At 32.9% G+C, this 23,585-nt stretch overlaps 1 protein-coding gene and 1 long non-coding RNA gene across 2 annotated transcripts; both read left to right on the top strand.

Annotated features, from left to right (window-relative positions):
• Positions 1-1,074: 1,074 nt before the first annotated feature.
• Positions 1,075-5,842, top strand: LOC107059121 (uncharacterized). Its single transcript, XM_015305548.1, has 3 exons — positions 1,075-1,369; positions 1,590-3,182; positions 3,471-5,842. Exons 1-3 carry the CDS (start codon positions 1,075-1,077, stop codon positions 5,840-5,842), a joined length of 4,260 nt encoding a protein of 1,419 aa, XP_015161034.1.
• A 2,855-nt stretch (positions 5,843-8,697) lies between these two features.
• Positions 8,698-9,252, top strand: LOC102584836 (uncharacterized). Its single transcript, XR_368977.2, has 3 exons — positions 8,698-8,875; positions 8,965-9,088; positions 9,179-9,252. It is a non-coding gene; the product is annotated as an uncharacterized lncRNA (long non-coding RNA).
• Positions 9,253-23,585: the final 14,333 nt, after the last annotated feature.

Genomic DNA, 23,585 nt, shown 5'->3' on the forward strand with positions numbered 1-23,585 from the left:
TATGCAAAGCCTCTTTCGATTTCCTTGGGAAAACAGCAAGTTCGTCGATCTTCCAAGCTAACAAAGGTATGTTGCCTACCTTTGCTCTGCTCATTTTCCTCTCTTTCCTGGACATGATTTTCCCTCTTTATTTTTATTATTCATTATGCAAACTACTTGGTTAACTAGGAATAAAAGGTGTCTTATCAAATGTAATTATACCTAAATAGGTTATACGATATAAAGGTAATGTCCTCTAAATAAATCAAAGTAATATACTGTAGCAGTTCCCTCTACTACTGTAGCAGTTCCCTCTACTAATGCGTAAATGTGAGTCAATTTTTTCGTTAATCAGCTTAGTTAGTATTGATTGACAGTATATATGTCGTTTCAAACTAGAGGAAAACTCCAGCTTATATCTTACTGCTTCTGGGATTTCTACGTTGCTGACGTCCATAACAAATATGTAGTCGATAGGTGAGTGAAAGATAATGCAACGGGAAAGAACAACTTCTTAATTTGCAGAATAAACTACAGTAGTTTAGCTGAAACAACGACATGATCTTCTTTCTGTAAGTCCTCTACACTAAAGAGACAGTTAACTTGGAGAATTATTCGAAGATCCAACAACTTTACCCAATGTATTAACCACATATATGTTTGTCCCTCGCATACGGCTGCTATTTCCGCCTTTACCGCATATGTGCCTTTTAATATATGTTCTACTCTTACTAAGCTGTCATTTGACCTTTTAGTTAATTAAAGTGGTCTCAAGAATGCAATGTTCATTTGAATCTTCGCTTTTGCATAGTTTTAACTAATACACTGCATACTTGCTACACCTTCTGTAGGATTTTGGAACTCACACTTCTTCAGCTGGCGAAATAGAGAACAAACTTTTCACTGACAACGTAAGTTTCTGCATTTTCCTACTCTATAGTTTTTTTACCTCTGTTACTGTTCTGCTATGTTCTTCAGTCTACATTGTACTGTGTTATTCTGTGTTGACTGATCCTAATTGAACACTAACATATTACCTTCAATAAAAGAACTTCACTAAATACGTGCCCTCAGATGTCTGGCACTAAACGGAAAATGAATGCAATCCTATCTGAACAAACGGGTACTACCAAAAAGGAAGCCAAAAATCTTAGAAACCGAATTTCCTACCAAAAAATACCAACCGAAAAAAGGGTAGCTCTTCTGGCACTACGCCGGGCAGAATACTCTGCTCGAACACATGCTCTTCCCCAAAATCTTGCTGCTGTCCATTTTACAAAGACTGACTCTGGCCGTCAAAGTATAACTCCACCGCAATCTATTGTGTTCCTTCAAAATAAACCATTACCTGTTACCTCGGCATCTCAATGCGAGAGCATCTACGAAATAGGTTAGTACCAATTAAAGTTAGTCACCCATAATAAATGAATAGTTACCTTATATACATTAATTACATATAATATTACAGGCTCAACATCAACCACCTGCAATGACCATTCTACTTTGTACCAATCACGAACAACTATCAGAGGTTTATTTGTATTTATTATATTATCCTTGGCATCCTTTTTTCCATTTGTTCCTTTCTAAATTGTCCTTCCATTCTGCAGAACATGAACCAACAAGAGTAAAATGCTCTAATCTGAATACATTGCCCTGTAGTCCCACTGTGTTAAGGAAAGTTCCAAACTGCAAATTTTGTGCAGCTAGAAGACTTCAATATGAATCTCCTGGCTTCTGCTGTAGTAATGGTTCTATAAAGTTAGTTTCTCATAGGTTACCTCCCGCATTAAAAAGTCTTTACTTTGGAACTAATGAAGAATCCAATCATTTCCGTACTTACATCAGAACATATAATAACATGTTTGCCTTTACCTCACTTGGAGTCAAATATGATAAGGAGTTAGAAAAAAGAACTCAGGGTATATACACATTTAAAGTTCAAGGACAAATGCATCATTTCATAAATAGCCTCCTTCCTACAAATAATGAAGTAAGAAACTTACAAATCTACTTTTATGACAATGATGCCGACGTAATTAACAAAATGTTATTCTCCGAAACTCTTAACCGATCAGTTATTGCAAAACTGGTTGAAATTCTAAAAATTAATCCTTACTCTATATTTCTCAAATCCTTAACAAGCATTCCAAACTTACTTGATTTCTACATTGCACTTAAATGTGCTTCTGCAATGGATCAACGAACATATAATTTACCCACCGTCTCAGAAGTTGCTGGTATATGGGTTGACGATGAATCAAATAATGCTATTTCTACTCCCCATATTCGAATACATACTCACTCCAATAATAGCCAACTGGTACACTATTACTACGGTTGTTATGATTCGTTACAGTATCCTCTGTTATTTCCCTTCGGAGAAAATGGATGGCACTGTGGCATTCAAAAAATAATACAACAACCCAGTTTCTCAAGAAAACGTTCTACTTCTAATAATGACGGCCTTCCTGCTGTATCTAACTGCTGCTCAATTGATGGTTTTCTTAATGTTGAAGAACAACTTTTACATAAACAAAGACAGAAGAAAAACAGAGTCTCATGCCGTGAGTATTATTGTTATAAACTTCAAATTAGAGATACTGAAGAAAATACTGCTTCACATTCTGGTAGATTATTCCAACAATATTCTGTAGATGAATTTATAAAAGTTGAGACACAAAGGTTGGACTTTCTGGTATTCAATCAAGATTTATTTAGGTATGAAGTACTATCCGGATTGGTGGATCTTCTACGACAAGGAGAAAGAGACACCTCAAATATTGGGATAAAAACGTTCCTTCCTGCTAGCTTTACTGGAGGTCCACGAGACATGCGTCGTCGATACATGGATGCTATTGCATTAGTACAACAATTTGGAAAACCTGATATCTTCCTAACTATGACATGTAATCCTTCGTGGCAAGAAATACATGATTTCCTATTACCAACTGATGAGGTCCAAAACCGACCAGATTTAATAACTCGAGTCTTCAAGGCAAAAGTCGAAGAATTAAAGTCAGATATTACCAAGAAAAAATTCTTTGGTAAAATCGCTGCTTTTATGTACACTATAGAATTTCAAAAGTGTGGTTTACCCCATGCACATTTCCTTATCATACTTGCTGATAACTATAAATTATTAACTCCCGAGGCTTATGATCAGCTGGTTTGTGCTGAAATACCTGATCCTGCTACAAATAGTTATTTACACTCTTTAGTTATTAAGCATATGATTCATCGTCCATGCGGAGTTTTAAATTCTAATAGTCCATGCATGAAAAAAACAAGACATTGTAAGTTTAAATACCCTCACAATTACGTCACTGAAACATCTAAGGGCAAAAATTCCTATCCGATTTACATAAGACGAGATACTGGTAAATATTTTAAAATTAGAAATCAATATCTAGATAATTCATGGGTTGTTCCCTACAACCCATACCTCTTGGTCAAATTTAACTGTCACATGAATGTTGAAATTTGTTCAGATGTTAAAGCTGTCAAGTATATTTACAAATACATTTGCAAAGGACATGACAAAATTGCTTTTCATATACATAATAATGATTCTGATATAGAAATAGATGAAATAAAAGATTATCGATCTGCTAGATGGGTTTCACCACCAGAAGCTATGTGGCGTCTATTTGGCTTCTCTATTAGTGAAATGACTCCTGCAGTATATCATCTTCAACTTCATCTTGATGGACAACAATTTGTCTCATTCAGGACAAGCTCTAATTTGAATTCGGTGTTGAATAATCCTGCAATCAAAAGAACAATGTTAACAGAATTCTTCTCAATGAACAAAACAAACAAAATTGCAACTGAACTTAACTTGTTATACAAAGAATTTCCTGAGCACTTTGTTTGGTCTACAAGTAATAAAATGTGGACACGAAGAAAACAAGGCAATGTCGTTGGTCGTGTCGTCACCTGTCACCCAACAGAAGGCGAAAGATACTATCTTCGACTATTACTGATGAACATAAGAGGACCAAAATCTTATGAAGATCTTAGAACTGTTAATGGAAGATATTATAACACATTTAGAGAGGCAGCCGAAAAAAACGGCTTGCTTGCTTCTGATAATAACTTAATAGAGTGTATGTCAGAGGCTGCTAATTATCAAATGACATATAGCCTCAGACATTTATTTGCAACACTTTTAGCCTACTGTAACCCTGCTAATCCAAAAGAATTATGGCAAAAATTTCAATGTCCTATGTCGGAAGACTTTCAAAATATACCAAACATACAGACAAATGATATTTGTTGTTCAGTCTTAAATCACATCAATGATATCTTACATTCAATGGGCCATAATATAAATGAGTTCAACCTCATATCAAAGACTATCTCTTCAACTATATCTTCCAATATAATGCAACAAGCTAGAGACATCCATCTAGAGCGAAACATCACTGTAACTAATGAAGATCTATTGTTACATACCCATTTGAACAAAGAACAACAAAAGGCATACAATGTTATACTTAGTAGAATTTCCCTAAATAAATCAGGGGCTTTCTTTATTGATGGTCCCGGAGGAACTGGCAAAACTTACTTATACCGTGCCTTATTAGCTACTGTACGATCTAAGGGATTTATAGCATTAGCTACTGCAACTTCTGGTGTTGCAGCTTCTGTACTTCCTGGAGGACGAACTGCTCATTCCCGTTTTAAACTTCCTATAGACACACGTGAAAATTGCACATGTAACATTAGTAAACAAAGTTCACTTGCTTCCTTAATTCGAGATGCAAAACTAATAGTATGGGACGAAGTATCAATGGCCAAAAAAAAACTTATTGAAACTTTTGACTCATTTCTAAAAGATATTATGAACACAGACACACTCTTTGGTGGAAAAGTTGTTGTTTTTGGTGGCGACTTTAGACAAACTTTGCCAGTTATACAAAATGGCAAAAAAGAAGACTTTATTAATGAAAGCTTATTAAATTCTACCATTTGGGATCACCTTGAAAAGTATCAGCTGGTGCAAAACATGCGCGCCAGAACAGATCCGACCTTTTCTGAGTATTTACTAAAGAGTGGAAATGGCAAAGAAAGTGTAAATGCCCTGCGTAAAATTGAAATTCCACCATCTTTTCTTATTCCATATGTAAATGAAAAAGAATCATTAGACATTTTGTTTAAATCTATTCATCCAAACTTAAACATGCTCACTGAAGATATCTCTTCTATAACATCCCGTGTTATTTTAACGACTAAAAACGATTTTGTAGCTGAAATTAATGAGATGTTCATTCATAAATTCCCGGGAAATACTATGACACTTGTTGGAATTGACGAAACCGTAGAACCAAAAGATCAAAGTCAATATGAAGATTTCTTGCATACTTTAAATCCCTCTGGTCTACCACCATATAAGTTAACTCTCAAGCGAAATTCTCCTGTTATCCTCTTACGCAATTTAAATCCTTCCGAAGGTTTATGCAATGGAACACGACTAATTTGCCTTAACTTTAAAACCCACGTTATTAGTGCCAAAATTGTCAGTGGTGATTTCAAGGGCAAGCATGTTTTTATTCCTCGAATACCGTTATTATCTTCACAAGATGAAAAATTACCTATTCCATTTAAAAGAACTCAATTTCCAATTCGATTATGTTTTGCCATGACTATAAATAAAGCTCAAGGTCAAACACTAGATTTTGTGGGAATTTATTTACGTGAACCCGTTTTTTCACATGGTCAGCTCTACGTTGCTTTGTCACGCGCAAAAAGTTCTGACCATGTAAAAATACTAATTCGACCTACTATACCAGACAGTTATGATGATCATTCTACTTGCAATATAGTGTATAATGAAATTATTAAAAAGGCATTCTTTTAAGTTCATGAATTATCCATCTAACATATAAAAATGTAATATCGTCTGAGTTATTACTTCTATTCTTGTTCTTTCCATCCAATTCTTCTTCACCTCTACTACTAAGTTATAATATGTATTCAGCTTTCCTTTTCCTCTGTCTCATCAGAAGATGGAACAAAATATTCGTATATGTGAATTAACTCCACAAAGCTCAGACTGGATCTGTAAGATACAAATTGTAGATATATGTGGCCCAGCAGAAAGCAAGGAAAAAAGGGTGAAATATCTAAATATGATCCTTCAAGATAAACAGGTACTACATTACTCTTTATTACTGCCTCATTTTTACTACCTCTGGCTTTTCATTTTACATCACTGTTTTTAATGTTTCAATTAACATGTGTGTTGTGCTATTTTAAATATTTTTCTCACATATCAGCAAATCAATCCTCAACATTTATATACTTCTAACAGTCCAGCCAACTTTTCCAATGTCATCTTCCTCTTTTCTCTCTACGTCTTCAGTGTTGAACATACAACAGGCTGCTCTTCCTGTTGTCTTCGCTTGTAAATTTTGGTAAACTGAAAGCTTTGGTAAAAACAATTGTTTAGAAAAGAACAATGACTTATACCTCGACTTCAAACTGTGAAAATAAAAGGAATTCTTATTTGTCTGACCAATGGGAGAAATACATTCTCCTGCTTCTGTTTTCAATGCTTTATCTCCTGTTGGTTTAATCATGCATTCTTGGTATGTTTTATACTATCTTTGATTGTAAATTTTTGCCTCCGGGTATTATTATAACTAAAACAAAGATACAGTATAGGACAATGATTCCCTCTCCCATCTCTCCATTTTCATGCTACAGCTACTAATGTGCTCTTAAACATCAACTGAGACTAAAAGGACCAATGCCACTCTTGAGTAAACTCAGAAGTATCTACAACTAAAAACCGGAATAACATAATGATTACGACTTCTCTTTCAATCCGAAGTGTTACTATTTAGATTTGAAAATCTTTGTTTTTGGCTCTGCATTCTTGGCTTACTTTCCCTGATTTCTGTATTCTTCAACATTCTGTTAACTAATCTGAATTCCCAGGTTGTAACAACCCCAACTGCTATTTGCGAAAAGCTTCAATACTTCAGAAGTGCAATTACTCATTTAGCTGAATGAGAATGGACCTACTGCATCATTTCCCATTACCTTTTCCCAACCATTCTATACATCATGCTATTCACATTAGCACAAAACTTGAACTATTAGACAGCCTAATAAATACTTACAGTTGTTCATGTAAATTGTCTATATTTGTGTCAACTCTGCTTCTAAGCATAGCTAAATTTCATGTTCAACCATAGGAAGATCAAATAAAGGGCATTGTTTACGCTGATGACATTCCCTGTTATCAAGATTGGATCAAGCTCTACCACACCTACTACATTGCAAGAACACGCATGCAACCGTCAAGTTCCAAATATGAAAAACCACTGCATGCCTTTGAATTGGTTTTTGATAAGAAAAGCGTACTGGTCGAAGTTGAGGAAAATGATGTAGATGCATTGCCACTTCCGACAAAACTTACTCTCACATCTTTTACAGATATTAAGCAGCAGGTCCTCCAGGCAACGACTGATCTAAACAAGAAAGAGTTTGGTATGTCTGCTTTACCCTTTAATAAATCTGCGAACTTACTACTTCAAATGTACATATGCTCATTTTAAATGTCATCCTCAACAGATATACTAGCAATCGTTGTCAATTGTTTTCCACCGCGATATCTTATGAGTATGAACAAATGGTTACAGGAACTTATTGTTATGGATATATTGTAAGTATTAACCTAAAAGGAATTTGATTGTTTCTTTTAGTAAACTTTTAAACAATAAATATCCACATAAATTTGTTGCACTCTACAGTAAACACACTTTCACCTTCACTATATGGGATCAAACCATTATGGATAACGAAGGCAACAAACTGTTGCAGCAGCTCCATGAATATCCTATAATACTCGCACGTCGTATAGGAGGATCAAGATACAACGGTAAGCCACCAAAAAAAATAGCTTCTGTTTTGCCTAATGACTTACCAATATTATAGGCTTTAATATTGTTGGTTTCACCTACATCAATCTTCTATTTGTACAAAAGATGTTCTATTCGTAGGAAAATTTTACATTTGTATTGGATAACTGGTGTAACACACTTAGGTGAGTTTACCTACACATCTGTGTGCAACTGAATGTATACTCGGAGAAATCTACCGTTTTTCCATTTCAGTTTTATTTGTCCGCTGTCATAATGATATATATATATATATATATATATAATATAACCTCCTCTTTGTTTCTGATGCTGGTTTTATATAACATCCTCTTTGTTTCTGATGCTGGTTTTACTTACCATTTCACTAATGACTGATTAGTCTTACCATACTAGCTTTAAATGATCTCGATTGGCATACTACAAATCATCTCTGAGTTTACACTTACTACTAGCTAATTTAACTCACACAGGGGTATCATTGACGACCAAATTCAACACAACAATTCTAATTGATCCCCCCCTATGCACAGAGCCAGCAACTACGAGCATGGTATTACTGTACTCCTTCATATATTCTCAGTGTTATTCTACATAGATAAATTACACACTGTCAACAATTAACCTTCTTGGGAATTCTCTGCAGGATTACAGAGAACAAAGCAACACTTACTTCATTTACTTTGAGGAGCACATCCAAATCTGGATCTCTCATCTCCATTCCAGTAGATGAAGAAGTCACCCTAATTGCAAACGCCAAATCCCAAGAAGATGTTAGTAAGAAATTGATTCATTATTTAATCTTAAAACCCACTACAAACACCTGCATTCACTCTTTTTCTAACACAGGGACAAACATTTTCAATCGAAGCAAAGATATCCTTCCCAGCTAACCAAAAGAAATACTACATTTTAGTATGTTCCAATTGTGGACAGGACGTCCGTTATCCGATCATCATGCAAATTCACTGTATGAACTGTGGTCAACACAGAATGCTCATCCCCAGGTACTCTATTACTGCACCAATGATATCAAATTCTTCTACTTCTTTAATTCGCAATGATGAGTAATAGTATTTTCAACATACAATCACAGGTGCCGATTTAATGTAAATCTGGAAGATAACTCTGGTACAACAACAGGAATGATTATGAACAAAGAGGGAGAGAAATTACTATCCCTGACTGCAGAACAGATTTACGAAAGAACTTCCACTAAGGTATAAATTGTAGTTAAATAATATATGTATAATTCTTACATTAATAAACTTATCAAAATAAATTCATAAATATTCATTTCACTCTCATAGAGCAATTGTCCACCTATGAAAGATCTCCACACAGGCTTTATCAACAAGATCTTTTCTATTCGGGCAAAAAAGGCGTTTGCACGTACTCCAAACACAACTACTACAAAACTATATATCCAATCGTGCATGGAAAAGGAATACACCACACATCCTCTTACAGCACCTAACAAAACCAATATCCAGGAAGCAAGCAAAAGAAAGCAACACGTTGAACCAGAACAAGTGAGTGAACAGGCAGAATCATCATCACTAAGAATGAAGCAGAAGCTGGAGCCACCAACTCCAGAAAAACCAAACTAAAGGTGATTACCACTCCTAATTCTTTGTTCAACTACTATTTCTATCACATACTAACCAAACATTTTCTTTCAAAACAACTTTTACAGTTAACCCAAGCTTTTTGACAGCTACTTTTGACCTCTGTACAGAGAAGGTAAGTCCAATTCCATTTGTTTATGCTATAATCTCAGATACAAATATTTAATGTGATATTCCTGCCTTACAGGAAATACAAAGTTTGCTCACTTTTGGATATCTCATCAAATCAATCAGTTGCCCCACCACTTTGTACAGTTTCTACTTTGCCACAAAGGCCAGTCAACTCTTTTTGCCAGAACTCCATTCAGAATCCAACTTCGACAGCCTTACCCGCAACTGCACCACTAACACCCATTTTTCCTTTTCATTAGCAAGCTTACTGTATAACCTTGCACTAAAGTAATGTAATATATTTAAAACATCACCACGTCTTCTTTATTTTCACGCCAACAGAAAATTCGCCCATGCAACCCCAATACAAAATTTGCCCGTGCCTTGCACGGGCACTAACCCCCTAGTCTATTTAAAAAGGCAACAATTGTATGTCAGAGAGTGCACTGCCAAGTCCTTTAGCTTTTCCACAATTGTGGTCCCATGTGCTTATCCTTTATTCATAGACATATATTTTCTCTCTCTCTTTATAAATCTCTATATTCACAATTTAGCTTTTGTTAATAAAAAAAAATAATCACAATTAAGCTTTTGTTAATAAAAAAAATCACAATTATTATTAAAAAATCAATCTTAAAAAAATCGTTCACTTTAATGTATATAATATTTTTGTAGTGCATGAGATAATGAAGACAATTGTTAATTAATACATATCTAGTAGTTAATATTTAATGTTTTTTTCTTATTTTGTTCAATTAAGTATTCTACGAGTAAAGAAATCATTTTAATTTATTTGTCTTGTTTTTTAATTTTTTAAATATTTAAAAATTATGTAAAAAATACGATAAATCATGATAATTCCCAACTTAAAATATTTGTAAAAAACATATAAAAATTCAATTGATTCATAAAATTAATCTATCTGTGTCACATAAAATGGGATAAAAGAAGTAACATGTATTATTTAATTTGGCAGCTACGTAGAAAGTATTGTAAATCTCAATAATTAACAACATTTGATTGACTCTTGAAATTCTATTTATGCTACATACATTGGGATAAGAAAAGTAACATATATTATTAAAAAAATTACGTAAAAAGTACTATAAATTACAATAATCAAAAGAAGTAACATGTAATATTTAATTTGGAAACTACGTAGAAAGTATTGTAAATCTCAATAATTAACAATAGTTGATTGACTCTTGAAATTCTATATGTGCTACATACATTGGGACAAAAGAAGTAATATATATTATTTTAAAATTATGTAAAAATACTATAAATTACAATAATTAATAACTTAAAATATTTAAAAATCATATTAAAATTTAATTGACTATCTAAATTCCATCTATGTCACATAAAGTGAGACAAAAAAATAATAGATATTAGGCCCGTGAAAGCACAAGCACTTGTGTCTAGTATATATAAAAAGAAGATAAAAGTATGATCACTAAAAGATATGACGATAAAAGTATGATCACTAAAAGATATGACAGAATCCCTTTGCAGATGAGAGATGAATATAAGAATGACTCAAAAAATGACACCCTATGCTAAAATGGTCTAACAACTTGCACTTTCAGCCGAGCAAATCAGCCCAGTCACTTAAACTTATATAAATCTGAATCTGAATGGTTATCAAATTACTGATTTACAAGGTTAGTAATATTATTATGATCTTTTGGCCTCTAATTACCTATCACAATTGACAATCTAACTGCATCATTGAGTGGGGATAGATTGAACCAACCACAGAGCATTAAGCTTTCATCTTGTTTCATAACTAAGCATAGTAACTAGGTATATCTCTATTCTAGACACAAATCAATTTAAGTTTTTGACAAAGAAAATGTAATACCTCAGAAAATTGAAAGTTGAGATTGGAAAGGAAGTTGCAGAAATTTGACAATAGTTCAGTTCCCACGAGACCATCTACGGATCGTACAAGATTCTACGGTCCATAGGAAAGCCCACATGGGAAGGCACTAGAAAATGGGAAAAAATTTAATCCCAAAGCATTAAGCTCTCATCTTGTTTCATAACCAAGCATGGTAACTAGGTATATCTTTATCCTAGACACAAATCAATTTAGGTTTTTGACAAATAAAATGTAACACCTAAGAAAATTGAAAGTTGAGGTTGGAAAGGAAGTTGCAGAAATTTGACACTAGTTCAGTTCCCACGAGACCCTCGTGGAAAGGCACTAGAAAACGGGAAAAATTTTAAGCCCCAGAAGAAGTTCTACGGACCACCAAGATTATCCATAGAAACTTCTACGGTCCATAGGGGGTGGTTGTAGAAGTGGTCCTGGACTTGGTGAAATTTTGGAAAAAGAGGTTCCTACGAGAAGGGTCTACGGACAGTAGAAGTTTCCTACAGAAATTGTTCAGAAAAGTTGACCCTAGTAGTTTGTTCTACGGTTGGACAGGACGGACCGTCGGTCAAAACTGTAGACCTGTTCGACAATTTTAAATTAAGGGTATTCTAGTTTTTTCCTACGCACTTAACCCATAAACTATGTCATTTTGGCCTTATAACTACCCATATAATCATTTTTACTCCTAAGACTAAGCTTAAATCCTCCCATTCACTCAAACTCTCAAAATCCCTCAAGTCTTCTTCTCCAAATTCTCTCAAGAGCTCTCTAAGTAGAAGTTAGGCTTTCAAGTTTCAAGGTCTCGTTCTCTTTGTATTCTTAGGTTTTGATTATCAAGGTATGTGAGAATTCATCAATGGATCCCTTTCATCCATTGGATCCCAAAGAAATTTTAATCTCCTAATTTGATTTCACCCAAATTCCATTAGGGTTCATGCAAATCTCCATGGGTTCTATCTATTGTGATTCAATTATTTATATTCAATTCCATTATGCATGATTTGATTAAACTACATGGTTTTATAATTGATTTCATGTGGAACCAAGATTTATACTTCATTATGACTATGAACTTATGAACTTCAATTTATGAATGGGAAAAGACATAAATTTCCCCCCTGAACTAGTTTCGAATAGTCAATTACACGCTTAAAGTATCATGACGACATATTACACACTCAATCTTGTTTAAAGTGAAATTAATACCCCCTTTCGAAGACAATATCAGTTTTTGTGTGAAAATGTGTTATACACGCATTTTGACACGTAAATAAGATTATTTTAATTTTTTAAACCATTTTTGCTTAATGTTTTCTTAGACTTTTGCAAAAAGTAGAAACATAGGCTTTCTTCCTTCTCTCACCTTACATTTCTTTCTTCTTAAAATCAATTTCTTCATTCTTCTTCATTATTCATAAATTGAAGGGAAAACAAGAAATTTGAAGATAGAACATGAGACAATAAGACAATTGTGAAGTTTAGTGATGTTGGCATCGACGATAGGCGGTGGGCAACATCAATGTTGCCGGTGAAACAAATAAAAATTTTCAGATGTGTAAAAGTTCTTTTGAAATCTTGATAAGTATGGATGAAAATCAAGCATTTCATTAGTATTCTTTGTGTGTAAAATTAAATATGCTATTGATGACTTGAGACAAAAATAACATTGTGATGGTTGTAGGTGGTGCTCTGGCAAAAATAAAGAAGACAAAGATAGAATTATTTTTTCAATGGATTTTTAAAAAAAAATTAGGCAATGTAATCATGAATTTTATGCATAAATGTCATAGGATTTTCAATAGAAGTCATTATCTTTTTCATAATTTTTTCCGGTGAATCCTCCGGCGAGTTCGAATAAAAATCATGAACCTTAAGTTAAAATTATAAACTTTCCGATGGAAATCAACATCCTCCCCACCATTTTTTACTTCTTTTTAGAGTTCCTTCTTAAGATAAAGTGATGGATATTTGAAGAAATCATCAATGGTGACAAAGAATTGTGAACAAGAAGAACATAAAAAAAATTAAAAATATAAAAACTTTAAAGAAATTAGGGTCACCAATAAAAAGAAAAAAAGAAAAAAAAATAACATAATTAATATATTAAAAATTATAATACTTAATTATATAATGACCAATAAAATAGTGCCACGTGTTTAAACTTGCCGTTTAACATAAATTTTTTCTTCTTCTCCCGCACCTTAAGGAAGGTGAAGACACTTTTTGTGCCATGTCAACTTCTAAGGGGGTATTAATATCACTTTGAATAAGATTAAATGTGTAATAGGTCATCACAATAGTTTAAGCGTGTAACTGACTTTTCGAAATAAGTTCAGGGGGAATTTATGTCTTTTCTCTTTATGAATTGATTATGGATTCATGCATGTTTTTATGAAATAAATTATTCATGACTAAAAGATGTTTTTAAGATAAAGTGTCAATGATTTGTGAAAGGTTTTCTCACAATTGAATAAAATTATGATTTAAATGCTTAGAAAGGTAAATCTCTATTAAGAAAGTTTTATGAAATCATGATTTGAAAAAAAAAATTGCATTATGACTGATGATTGGAGTGGTAGTCCTAATTGTGTCTTTCCAAGTATTTTGATATGATAATGATTATGTCTTTTTGAGGAAAGGCTCAAAATTATCCTTTATCTTTGAATTTAGAATTAAAGTAATCCTTATTTTTTAACATGGAGCACTAATAGTCCTCCATGTTTCTTGAATTGGTACACTTTTAATACTTCATCAAACAACTGTCTAATATTTAACAGACTTATAAACTGTCCACGTGAGAAAGTTTTACCCTCAAAACTGAATCTTTGTTTCCTCATCTCTTACTTCCTACAAAGAACCAGGTTTGAGTGGCAGAAAAAAAAACAGAGACGAAAATAACAACCTAGAACAAACTCTATCAACGACGGAATAATTCAACATGTGGACGAGATATGTTGAAGTTGGACAAGAAAAAATACTACCAATCCAACAAAATGCAGTTACATTTTGTTGAAATGTATGCATCCACGACTATCGATGGGACCAGGTCCTCAACACAGTTACACTAACAAACAGTAAAATAAAATACTGAAAATAAAGATTGCACAAGTGTTTTACGTGGAAACCTCCTTGCTCAAGGGAGTAAAACCACGACCTGGCCTGCCAGGACTTTTCAAAAACTGCTTTCACTAATCTTCTCAAGCAAAAGTAAAAGCCAGTTTACAAAATGAGATTAGCCTGCTAATCTCCACACTAAGCAATATCTCCTATCACTTAGCTGAGCCAGAGCAGATACAACACTGCCCACTATACTAACCCTCACGATTAATATAGATTTTTCTAAGCAGATACCACACTGCCCACTAAATCAACTAGCTCCTAGATAACTTAGACTTTGACTGAGCAGATACAACACTGCTCACTAAATTGGCTAACTCTAACCGACTTAGACCTTTCCACATAGAAACAAATATATGAATCTTTTATAGACTAGGAACAGATTTACAATATACGCACGGAAGTATAACTCCTAAGACACATTAGGATGCTTGCAGCTTAATCAGGTCCTTATTGTGCTTGCTGGAGAATACTTCACCAAAATGGTCTTTGCTTGTATTACTTGAGAAGTTTCAAGATGCAAAAACCTATAAAATGATAGACACAAAACTCAAACTCAACAAAGATGCTTCAGCCCTTTTATCAGATCCTTTTGTTGAGTGTAAGTATCGTTCTACCTTGAAGATGGCTTTTTCCTTTTAAGCTTATGAGTTTTTGTTTGCCAAAATCTTGAGTTTGTGTATAAGCATAAAGAGATAATATAAATCAACACAAACTCGTTGAAACACTCCTATTGGCTGAAAGCCTGCTGTTCTGAAAAGTTGCTCACCTACCACGTCAGAGGTGGCAGCTTTCTGACGGCTGTCTTGTCACCTTTCATATCGCAGTCTGCAGGGACCAGGTCCCTTGCAAACTTTTCTTTGTAAGTTCTTGAGAATACGTGTTGGCTCTCTCCTTTTGAATGAATGAATATTTTTGTTGGTTGTAAGTTGAATATATTAGACAAGAAGAATTATTGTCCAATGTACACGCAACCTCCTCGCTTCTAATTGGTGAAGTACTCTGCAGCTTCACCAACTTTCTGACACGGACAGCTTTTACAGCTGTACAACACTTTGACAACTGGAAGAGTATTCATACTCTGCGGAGGACCAGGTCCCTGCACTTGTGAGTAGATCATCAAAACATCTAGAAACATAAGCACTTATCAATTTTCCCCTTTTTGATGATGACAAACAACCTGCATAACTCATCTCATGAGTGGACAAACATTCATTCAATAACTGGTGTTCCCCCTTAATTAGTGTCCCTGCATTTGTGAGGAGATCATCAAAATATCTAGGAACATAAGCACTTATCACATTTTAAAGATCAGTTTTTTTGTTTTACAAAAAAGATCATCTCATGTTTTTCAAGAAGAAACTATATTTCGTTATTGTTTTTCAAATTTTTTTCTGATTTAGTTTTTTGTGTGAATCTACTGCTGTTTGTTGTTCAATTCTAGTGTTGTTTTAGTGCAAATTAGGAGCTGCAGGTATGGTGCATTTCTGGTGCTTTACTAGTGCAGTTTTGGTGATGTTGTGGTGAATTTCTAGTGCAGTTTAGGTGCTTTTCTACTGCTGTTTTGGTGCAATTTTAGTGCAAATATAATGCAATTCTGATTTGAAATATGGAAATTTCTTTGTGAAGATTCAAGGGACTTGGGCTCTTTGTAAATTTAAATATGATTTGTCCCAACTAGCTTTAATGCTATTTATATTTTAATGAGAAAATGTACTATATTTCATCTTTGATTATATTTGTTCAATGTCACTGATCAAAGAATGAATAGCTGCCAAATAAGACGATGTGGTGAATGATTAATTAATGACACATAGTCTAGACCTAGCCATGTTTTCGAAAGTTGAAGTGAAAGGATGACCTTTCAGCTTTGCTCTATTCAACTTGAGATAGACTAATGAGTAATACTTCATCTTTAGAATATACAACATATTTCCACCATCAACACGCGTACAAGATTAAAAGTTTTAAACGCAACTTCCAACAAATTGAAACCAAACATACATCATATTCATTGCATAGCAAAATTCATTACATTGCAAAATGAAAAGATACATTATGCTATACTATGTCAACATGTGATCGCATTTCGAAATATCCGTTTTTCAATTATTTGATCTCCACTACTCTTTGGCTCATTTTTTCAGCCTCTTATCTCGGATTCTCTATCAAAACTTGCATTTGATAAACTTCCCCTGGGTAGAGCTTGAATCTGCCTCGATCTTTTCTCTTCTAGATTATCGTGTGCCTCTAATTGTCTTCGAGCATATGACAATCAAAATGATCAATGGGACAGTTGGTCGAGTATCTGGTGTGCAAAAACCTTGCCTACAAATGCACATATATCAATAATGATGAAGAATGCTTTGCAAATTGAGAATTTTTCTTCTGCCTGAGACTTCCATTGAAGGGAGATGAACAAAAAAAAAAGGCATTCCTCAAAATCATTGAAACAACGCTGACATATTGACTATTACTTCTCGGTCAGTTTCATTTATATTGCAAATAGATGAAAGAAACAGAGCTATGGTGGATAAATTAGGTATTGTACTATTTGAAGGAGAACTATTTGGTCTTTAGTAGCAATTCTCCGATCCCAAACGACGTACCCCGTAGGATTGTCTTAAATGACATAAACTAGTGGATTCAATTTAGCAATTATGAATGATACAGAGTTCTATCTTGGAAAGTAGATTTTTTTTTTCAGTGTGAGGGTTACATCGGATTTCATGTTATATCTCACATGGTCTTATTGTCAGTTAACGATAAATATCTCACAAATGTACTACATTTTCTTCAAAGATTTTCAAAAGATTTCCTTATAATTTTAAGTATGTATTCACCTTGTTTAAGATTCATGATTTCTCTTTAAAGGCTCTTACTGCGTTTTACTTGGTCACACATATCGTGTTTGAAGTTCCTCTTATTATCATGCGCATGTTTTAAGCATTTTCTCATACTTAGTGCATTCATCGTACTAATGCATATTTGTGTCTATGTTGTATCATAATATAGGGTCTGATGCTCCTCCTCCCGCACGTTGCTAGCTTGGATTGCTCTACTAGCACTTGGGATTGGTGAGTCCTCATGGTTCGAGGACAAGACCATTTATGTTTCCTTTATTTGAGTTATCTTTAGTTTCCGACTTGTATGACGTGGTGTATGGATTACGCCTCAACCACTCTTATGATGTTTAGAAAGGTTGTGTCAGACACACTTAGAATTCCGCACCTATGTTTAGATTCCTTATATAATATAAGACTTATATTGTATATTCTCTCTTATTGTATTTCTTTTATGTCAGGTGAATGGTTTAAGGTCTCTCACGTTTCTATTCGTCATGTCATGTCGAGAGGGCACTTTGAGTTGTGACAGAAAGATCATGTTCTTTGTATTCGACGTTCTATCTCTCTATTCCTCTCTCGAGTTCAAGAAAAGACAATATATTTATTCTAATGGTGATCAAGCATTAAAATAGTAAAGTCAATAACATAAAAATAAGTTTTAATGATAATCAGGCTTCATCAATAGAGTGGATATTGTACAATCATTCGGAGCCGCATCCCTAGAAACAAGAATTTAGCCACTCATAGTTTGATTCACAAAGTTTGAATCTTTAATAGTCATTCAAGAAATTGAAGCATTAAAAAGGATAGGAATGAACCCTAAAAATTGAAGAGAAAATTCGTCCAAGTTTTGTCCTTTCAAAAATTAGAAAAAGAATCTTTAATACAACAAAAAACGAGTCTATTTACAGGCTGAAAAAATGCGGCAGAATTTTGGTTTTGTTTCTATTTTATTTCTTTGATGGTTCCTATATTGTTAGATATCATATTTTACTTGTTCAATATTTCAAAAAAATAATTTTCAATTTTACTTGTCCTTTTAGTTAACATATCAAAAAAGATTTTTTCTTTCTTAAAAAAAAACCTCATATTTTATCTTTAGCATTAATTATTTGTTTCTCAAATTATTTTTAAAATTTAATACTAAATATTCATTAATAGGAGCAATAATATCTCTGAATATTTATTGGTGACCCAAAATAATTCATCTGTCGTTTTGCAACCAAATTCCGTGGATATGTCATATGAGTTATGACTTTATTTGTGTGTATTTTCTGCAGTAAAATTATGGAGCAGTTTATTATTGGTGATGACCCCAAATAATTCATCTCTTTTTGCAATCAAATTCCATGGATGTGACTACTTGTGATTTTTTGTCTTCCATAATACAATTTGTGATTAATAGAAAAAGTAAAAGGTCATATTCACATGAAATTTGTTTTCAGAAAAAGTAAAAGGTCATATTACATCTAGATTTAGTAATAAATTAGTTATAATTTGATTAATATTTCTAATTATCGTAAAAATCTAAAATAAAGTAGTATTTAGTAGTAAATAAATTGAGTTAGAACTATGAACAAGTACATATTCACTTCTTCTTCCTGAACTTTCAAGAAGGTCAAAAGCACATTTGAAATATCATGTTTTCTGAGTTTTATATCTGAACTGTAAAGTATATATATATTCACTCTTTCTTCGTGAACTCTCATCAATTATTTATCGATGCACACCTAAATTATGAATTGTTCTCTTTTTTCTATCTAAACTATTACCATAAAATATTGTTCAAATAAAATACTCACAAAAACACAATAATTATGTTTTTTTTTTATCGTTATCTAATTAATCAGTCAAAAATTTATCTTGGCCCCTACAGTCTGATCAATATTATTGGAAGGGACAAATAACTGACTCATATGCATTCAATGATGAACACTCCAGCTAATAAAAACAAGTTTTTTTTAAAAGGAAAAATTATTTTGTCCACTATGGCCATTACCCAGATCGTCGTGATTGACACCCACACTAACACTCCGGTGGAAGAACCACTACTACAACCCAAACCAAGCAACTAATCTAAAATCTAAGGCATTTAAGTTACGGAAGCAAGTTAAATACTAAGAAAATAAATGGGGAGTTCTCATAAACTTCAACAAAAGTCTAACAAGAACTAAACATGCGGAAGAAATAACCTAGAACCTGAAAGTCAATGTACCAAAACATCTAACAATGAACCAAGTCTAAACAAGAAGGGATACAACCCCCAACTAATGTACTAATAAATAATAGAACATGGTCTAAGTCCGAAAATGGTGGACATAGACGAAAGAGAACCCATGGCAACCCGGAAGAATTGGCCCACCCTTGAATTCGAACGACGATCACTGATCTCCTAAGCAAGGTCTATCAGTAGCCGCTTGAAGATGCCCTATACTCAACGAAAATAAGAGCAAGTGCAGTATCAGTACACAACCACAGTGTACTGGTAGGATCACGCGGCTATCCCACTAAGTGTAACATACATAAGGCATCACAACAATACAATCACATGCATATAACGAACATATAGAATATCATCAACATTTATGAATAACGAACAACTTCACATTTTATATCAAATCATTGGTCCTCTCATGGAATACAAACCCAAACAGTTAGCATACCGGAACGTGGTACCCGATCCTAATGTTATGCCGAAACGTGGCAACCGATCCCATATTAATGTCGAAACGTGGCAACCGATCTCATTCACACACCACAATCACAATCACAAGTATATCCTCAAGATCGTACATTTAAGTCATGATTTCATGGCAATCATCATTCATCTATCTCATTTACAACAAGTGTGATCAACATTGCAACATTCATACATATACAAGTATCATAATGAAGCAAGAACAAACATACATCACAGAATCACAACCATCACCTACCTCGAAACAAGCTTGAAACCCTAAGAAACTTGATCCTTCCCTTTCTGGATTCGTTCCGCTTGTTCTTGGTCTACAAACAATCAATATAATACGGGAATCAATAAACAATCACTAATTACCCGAATTACTAACAATTCTATGAACCTTATATCATACCCATGATCCCAATTATCCAATTTAGGGTTGTTTCCACCATAGAATCTATAACAAAACCCTTCCCTATCAATATTCACCTATTTTATTACGTTCTACGGAATGAAAAATGGATTCGGGGAGTGAAAAACTTACCTTTAGCCTCAAGAATGGTGGAAAATGAGTAGGATTTGTCTGGGGTTCGTTCCTTAGCTCTAAAAGTCGAAAAGTGCATAATAAGGTCGTTTAGGGGTTTATTAACGACCTTAAGTCATGTCGAGACCGCCACAGCGGCCCTCACCCTGCTGTAGCGGCCCTGCCAGAGCGGCAAAATCCAGCTCCAAAACAGCTGGAATGAAACAGAGAGCTATTTTGAGAATTCCAAAATCTCCATTTCACAACACACCTCTAACCAACAACGCTCAGAAAATACCCTTAGCGCTAAGATCGATTTTGGGAGTCCTACTCACCCGAATTCAATTCTGTAAAGTCGTACGGATTCCATAACGAGTTATCTAACTACTCATGCAACCAAAATCATAAATGATTCACACAATTGTTACCAGATTTCACTACACCTCAAAGACTCCGATTTCGTCCAAATCTGGACTAGTTTGGGAAAATCCAAATATTACGAAAAAGTTTTTCCGGCTCCAAATTTTCCCCCGTTGGCTTTTCTATAACGATGGGAACATGTCGTTACAGGTAAAGTACAATATCATTGTCTATTCACATTATAAACATGTTTTTTTAAAAATAAAAACATATTTTATCCTTTTTGTTTAATTTTAAATTAATTTATTAGTTATTTTTAATAAATACAAGTCATTCCCAATACGTATTTAAATTTAAAATATTTTAAAGAATTTTAAATATAAATTTTTGTATTTTAAAGGAACATTCGGTAATTTAAATTAAAAATACTCAAGAGATTTAAATCTAATATTAAGATTTATAAATTTGAAATTTGTGTATATTGAAATAAATTTTTAAAGATAGTTTGAAAACATTTCATTAATGCTAGTAACACCTAAAAATTCTTTAGACATCGACATTTATATAAATCATGTTGTTCATAATTATCAATCCTAATTAACAAAAATTCAACAAAATTACATATTAATGTTATAGTCTTGTCTCGTGAATCATTACTTATATTTGTTATTAAAGAGTTGTTAATACAGATACTTAATAAACACATGATTTTGGGCATGTAATTATGATAACTTCTGATTTTGAGTTTATGATTTTATAGATAGTGATTTTTAATTGTCTATATAACCCTTTATATTTGATCCCAAAATAAAGAAGATGCTGAATAATTTTTAAATTAGGTGAGGGAATAAATTTTCAGAATATTTTTATTCACAAATGATATCACTGGTCAACGCATATATAAAAGGATGAGAAACGGAACAGATAAAATCATTCATAGTAGCTGATTAGTGTCTGTTATTTATATACAAGAAGCTTTATTTGTTACATCATTCTGTAACTAAACGTGAACTATGGTATGGAGCTATGTAAATTATGGAGATACAAAAACTTGTAATATAATTTGAACGATATCATAAACTTATTTAGCTATATACAGATATATTTCCTCATTCCTAACCAATGTAGGCTGTAGAGATGATGTCTGCAATATGTATTAAAAATATATTGTGATTGTATTATAAAGGTATTTTTTCAACAATGCTTATATATACTCTATACAACATTACTCTACATAACATATCAACCTTGTATAATAATAGTATATAAGAGTTGTTTATACATATTTTTACACTGTCATATAAAATTATCGAAAAAAATTAAATAAATTAAGAAGCTAAGCATAGGTAAAATTTCTAATACGTTCATGCTCTCTTATTATTTATGCCCATAAATAACGAGAAGTAACCCTTGTAAGTTGTAATATTCGAATTGAAAAACCTAAATCAATACGTAATTTTTTTTCAAGGAAACAATACATATTCAGCATTTTGCAACTACTATAGGTATGCTTCCAAAGATATTTATACTACAAAAGTAAATCATACTTCCATAAATCATTTTTTTTAAAGCAGAAAAATAAACTTCCTAAACCATGATATCTACAAATATAGGAAACAGAAAAATAAATAAAATAGCATACACTATTAAGGCTGAATCATGGACATTGCAGACCCAACCCCGTTCCCCCCAAAGGGTCAAATATGCCCCTAAACTTTTTGAAAAGGTCTAGATATATCCCCCGTTTAAAGTTTGGCTCACTCATGCCCTCGCCGTCCAACTTTTGGTCTAGATATGCCCTTATGGCATTAGTTGGCCTGCTGGAAATTGCAAAGTCATCTTTAAATGCCAAATGGAATTGCCGCATCATTTTTACATTACCATGTGGCATTTATATTAAAAGGGAAAGGGGTCGCTTATGCCCCTAAACTATCCGACCCACTTTTAAAACACCTATCCGACCCATAAATCACCCCTCTTTTAAATAACCTATCCGACCCGTTTTCAACAATTTTTGTTTTAATTTTTATTTTTTTCGGTAAATCCCGAAAATGAGTAATTGATTAATAAAAAGTAGGAAAAATATACAAAAAATATAAAATTAACGCCAAAAATTTACAAATAAATATAGTAACCTTAAATTCAACAATTGCAATAATTTTTATAATTTTTAAATTTTTTTTGGTAAATCCCGAAAATGAGTAATTGATTAATAAAAAATATGAAAAAAATATAAAATTAACGCCAAAAAATTCACAAATAAATATAGTAACCTTAAATTCAACAATTTCTACAATTTTTTTAAATTTTTAATTTTTTTCGGCAAATCCCGAAAATGAGTAATTTATTAATAAAAAAAGGAAAAATGTGAAAAAAAATATAAAATTTATGCCAAAAATTCACATATAAATATAGTAACCTTAAATTCAAAAATTTCAACAATTTTTTTTAATTTTTAATTTTTTTCTATATTGAAGTAAGATAAACATTTGCTAATTTTAAAAAAAAACATTCATTGAAAAAGAATGTGTCAAAAAGAAAATAATAATATATTTATTTGGAAAATGAGT

Source organism: Solanum tuberosum, unplaced genomic scaffold (genome assembly GCF_000226075.1).
Source record: "Solanum tuberosum cultivar DM 1-3 516 R44 unplaced genomic scaffold, SolTub_3.0 scf00829, whole genome shotgun sequence".
Lineage (NCBI taxonomy): Eukaryota > Viridiplantae > Streptophyta > Magnoliopsida > Solanales > Solanaceae > Solanum > Solanum tuberosum.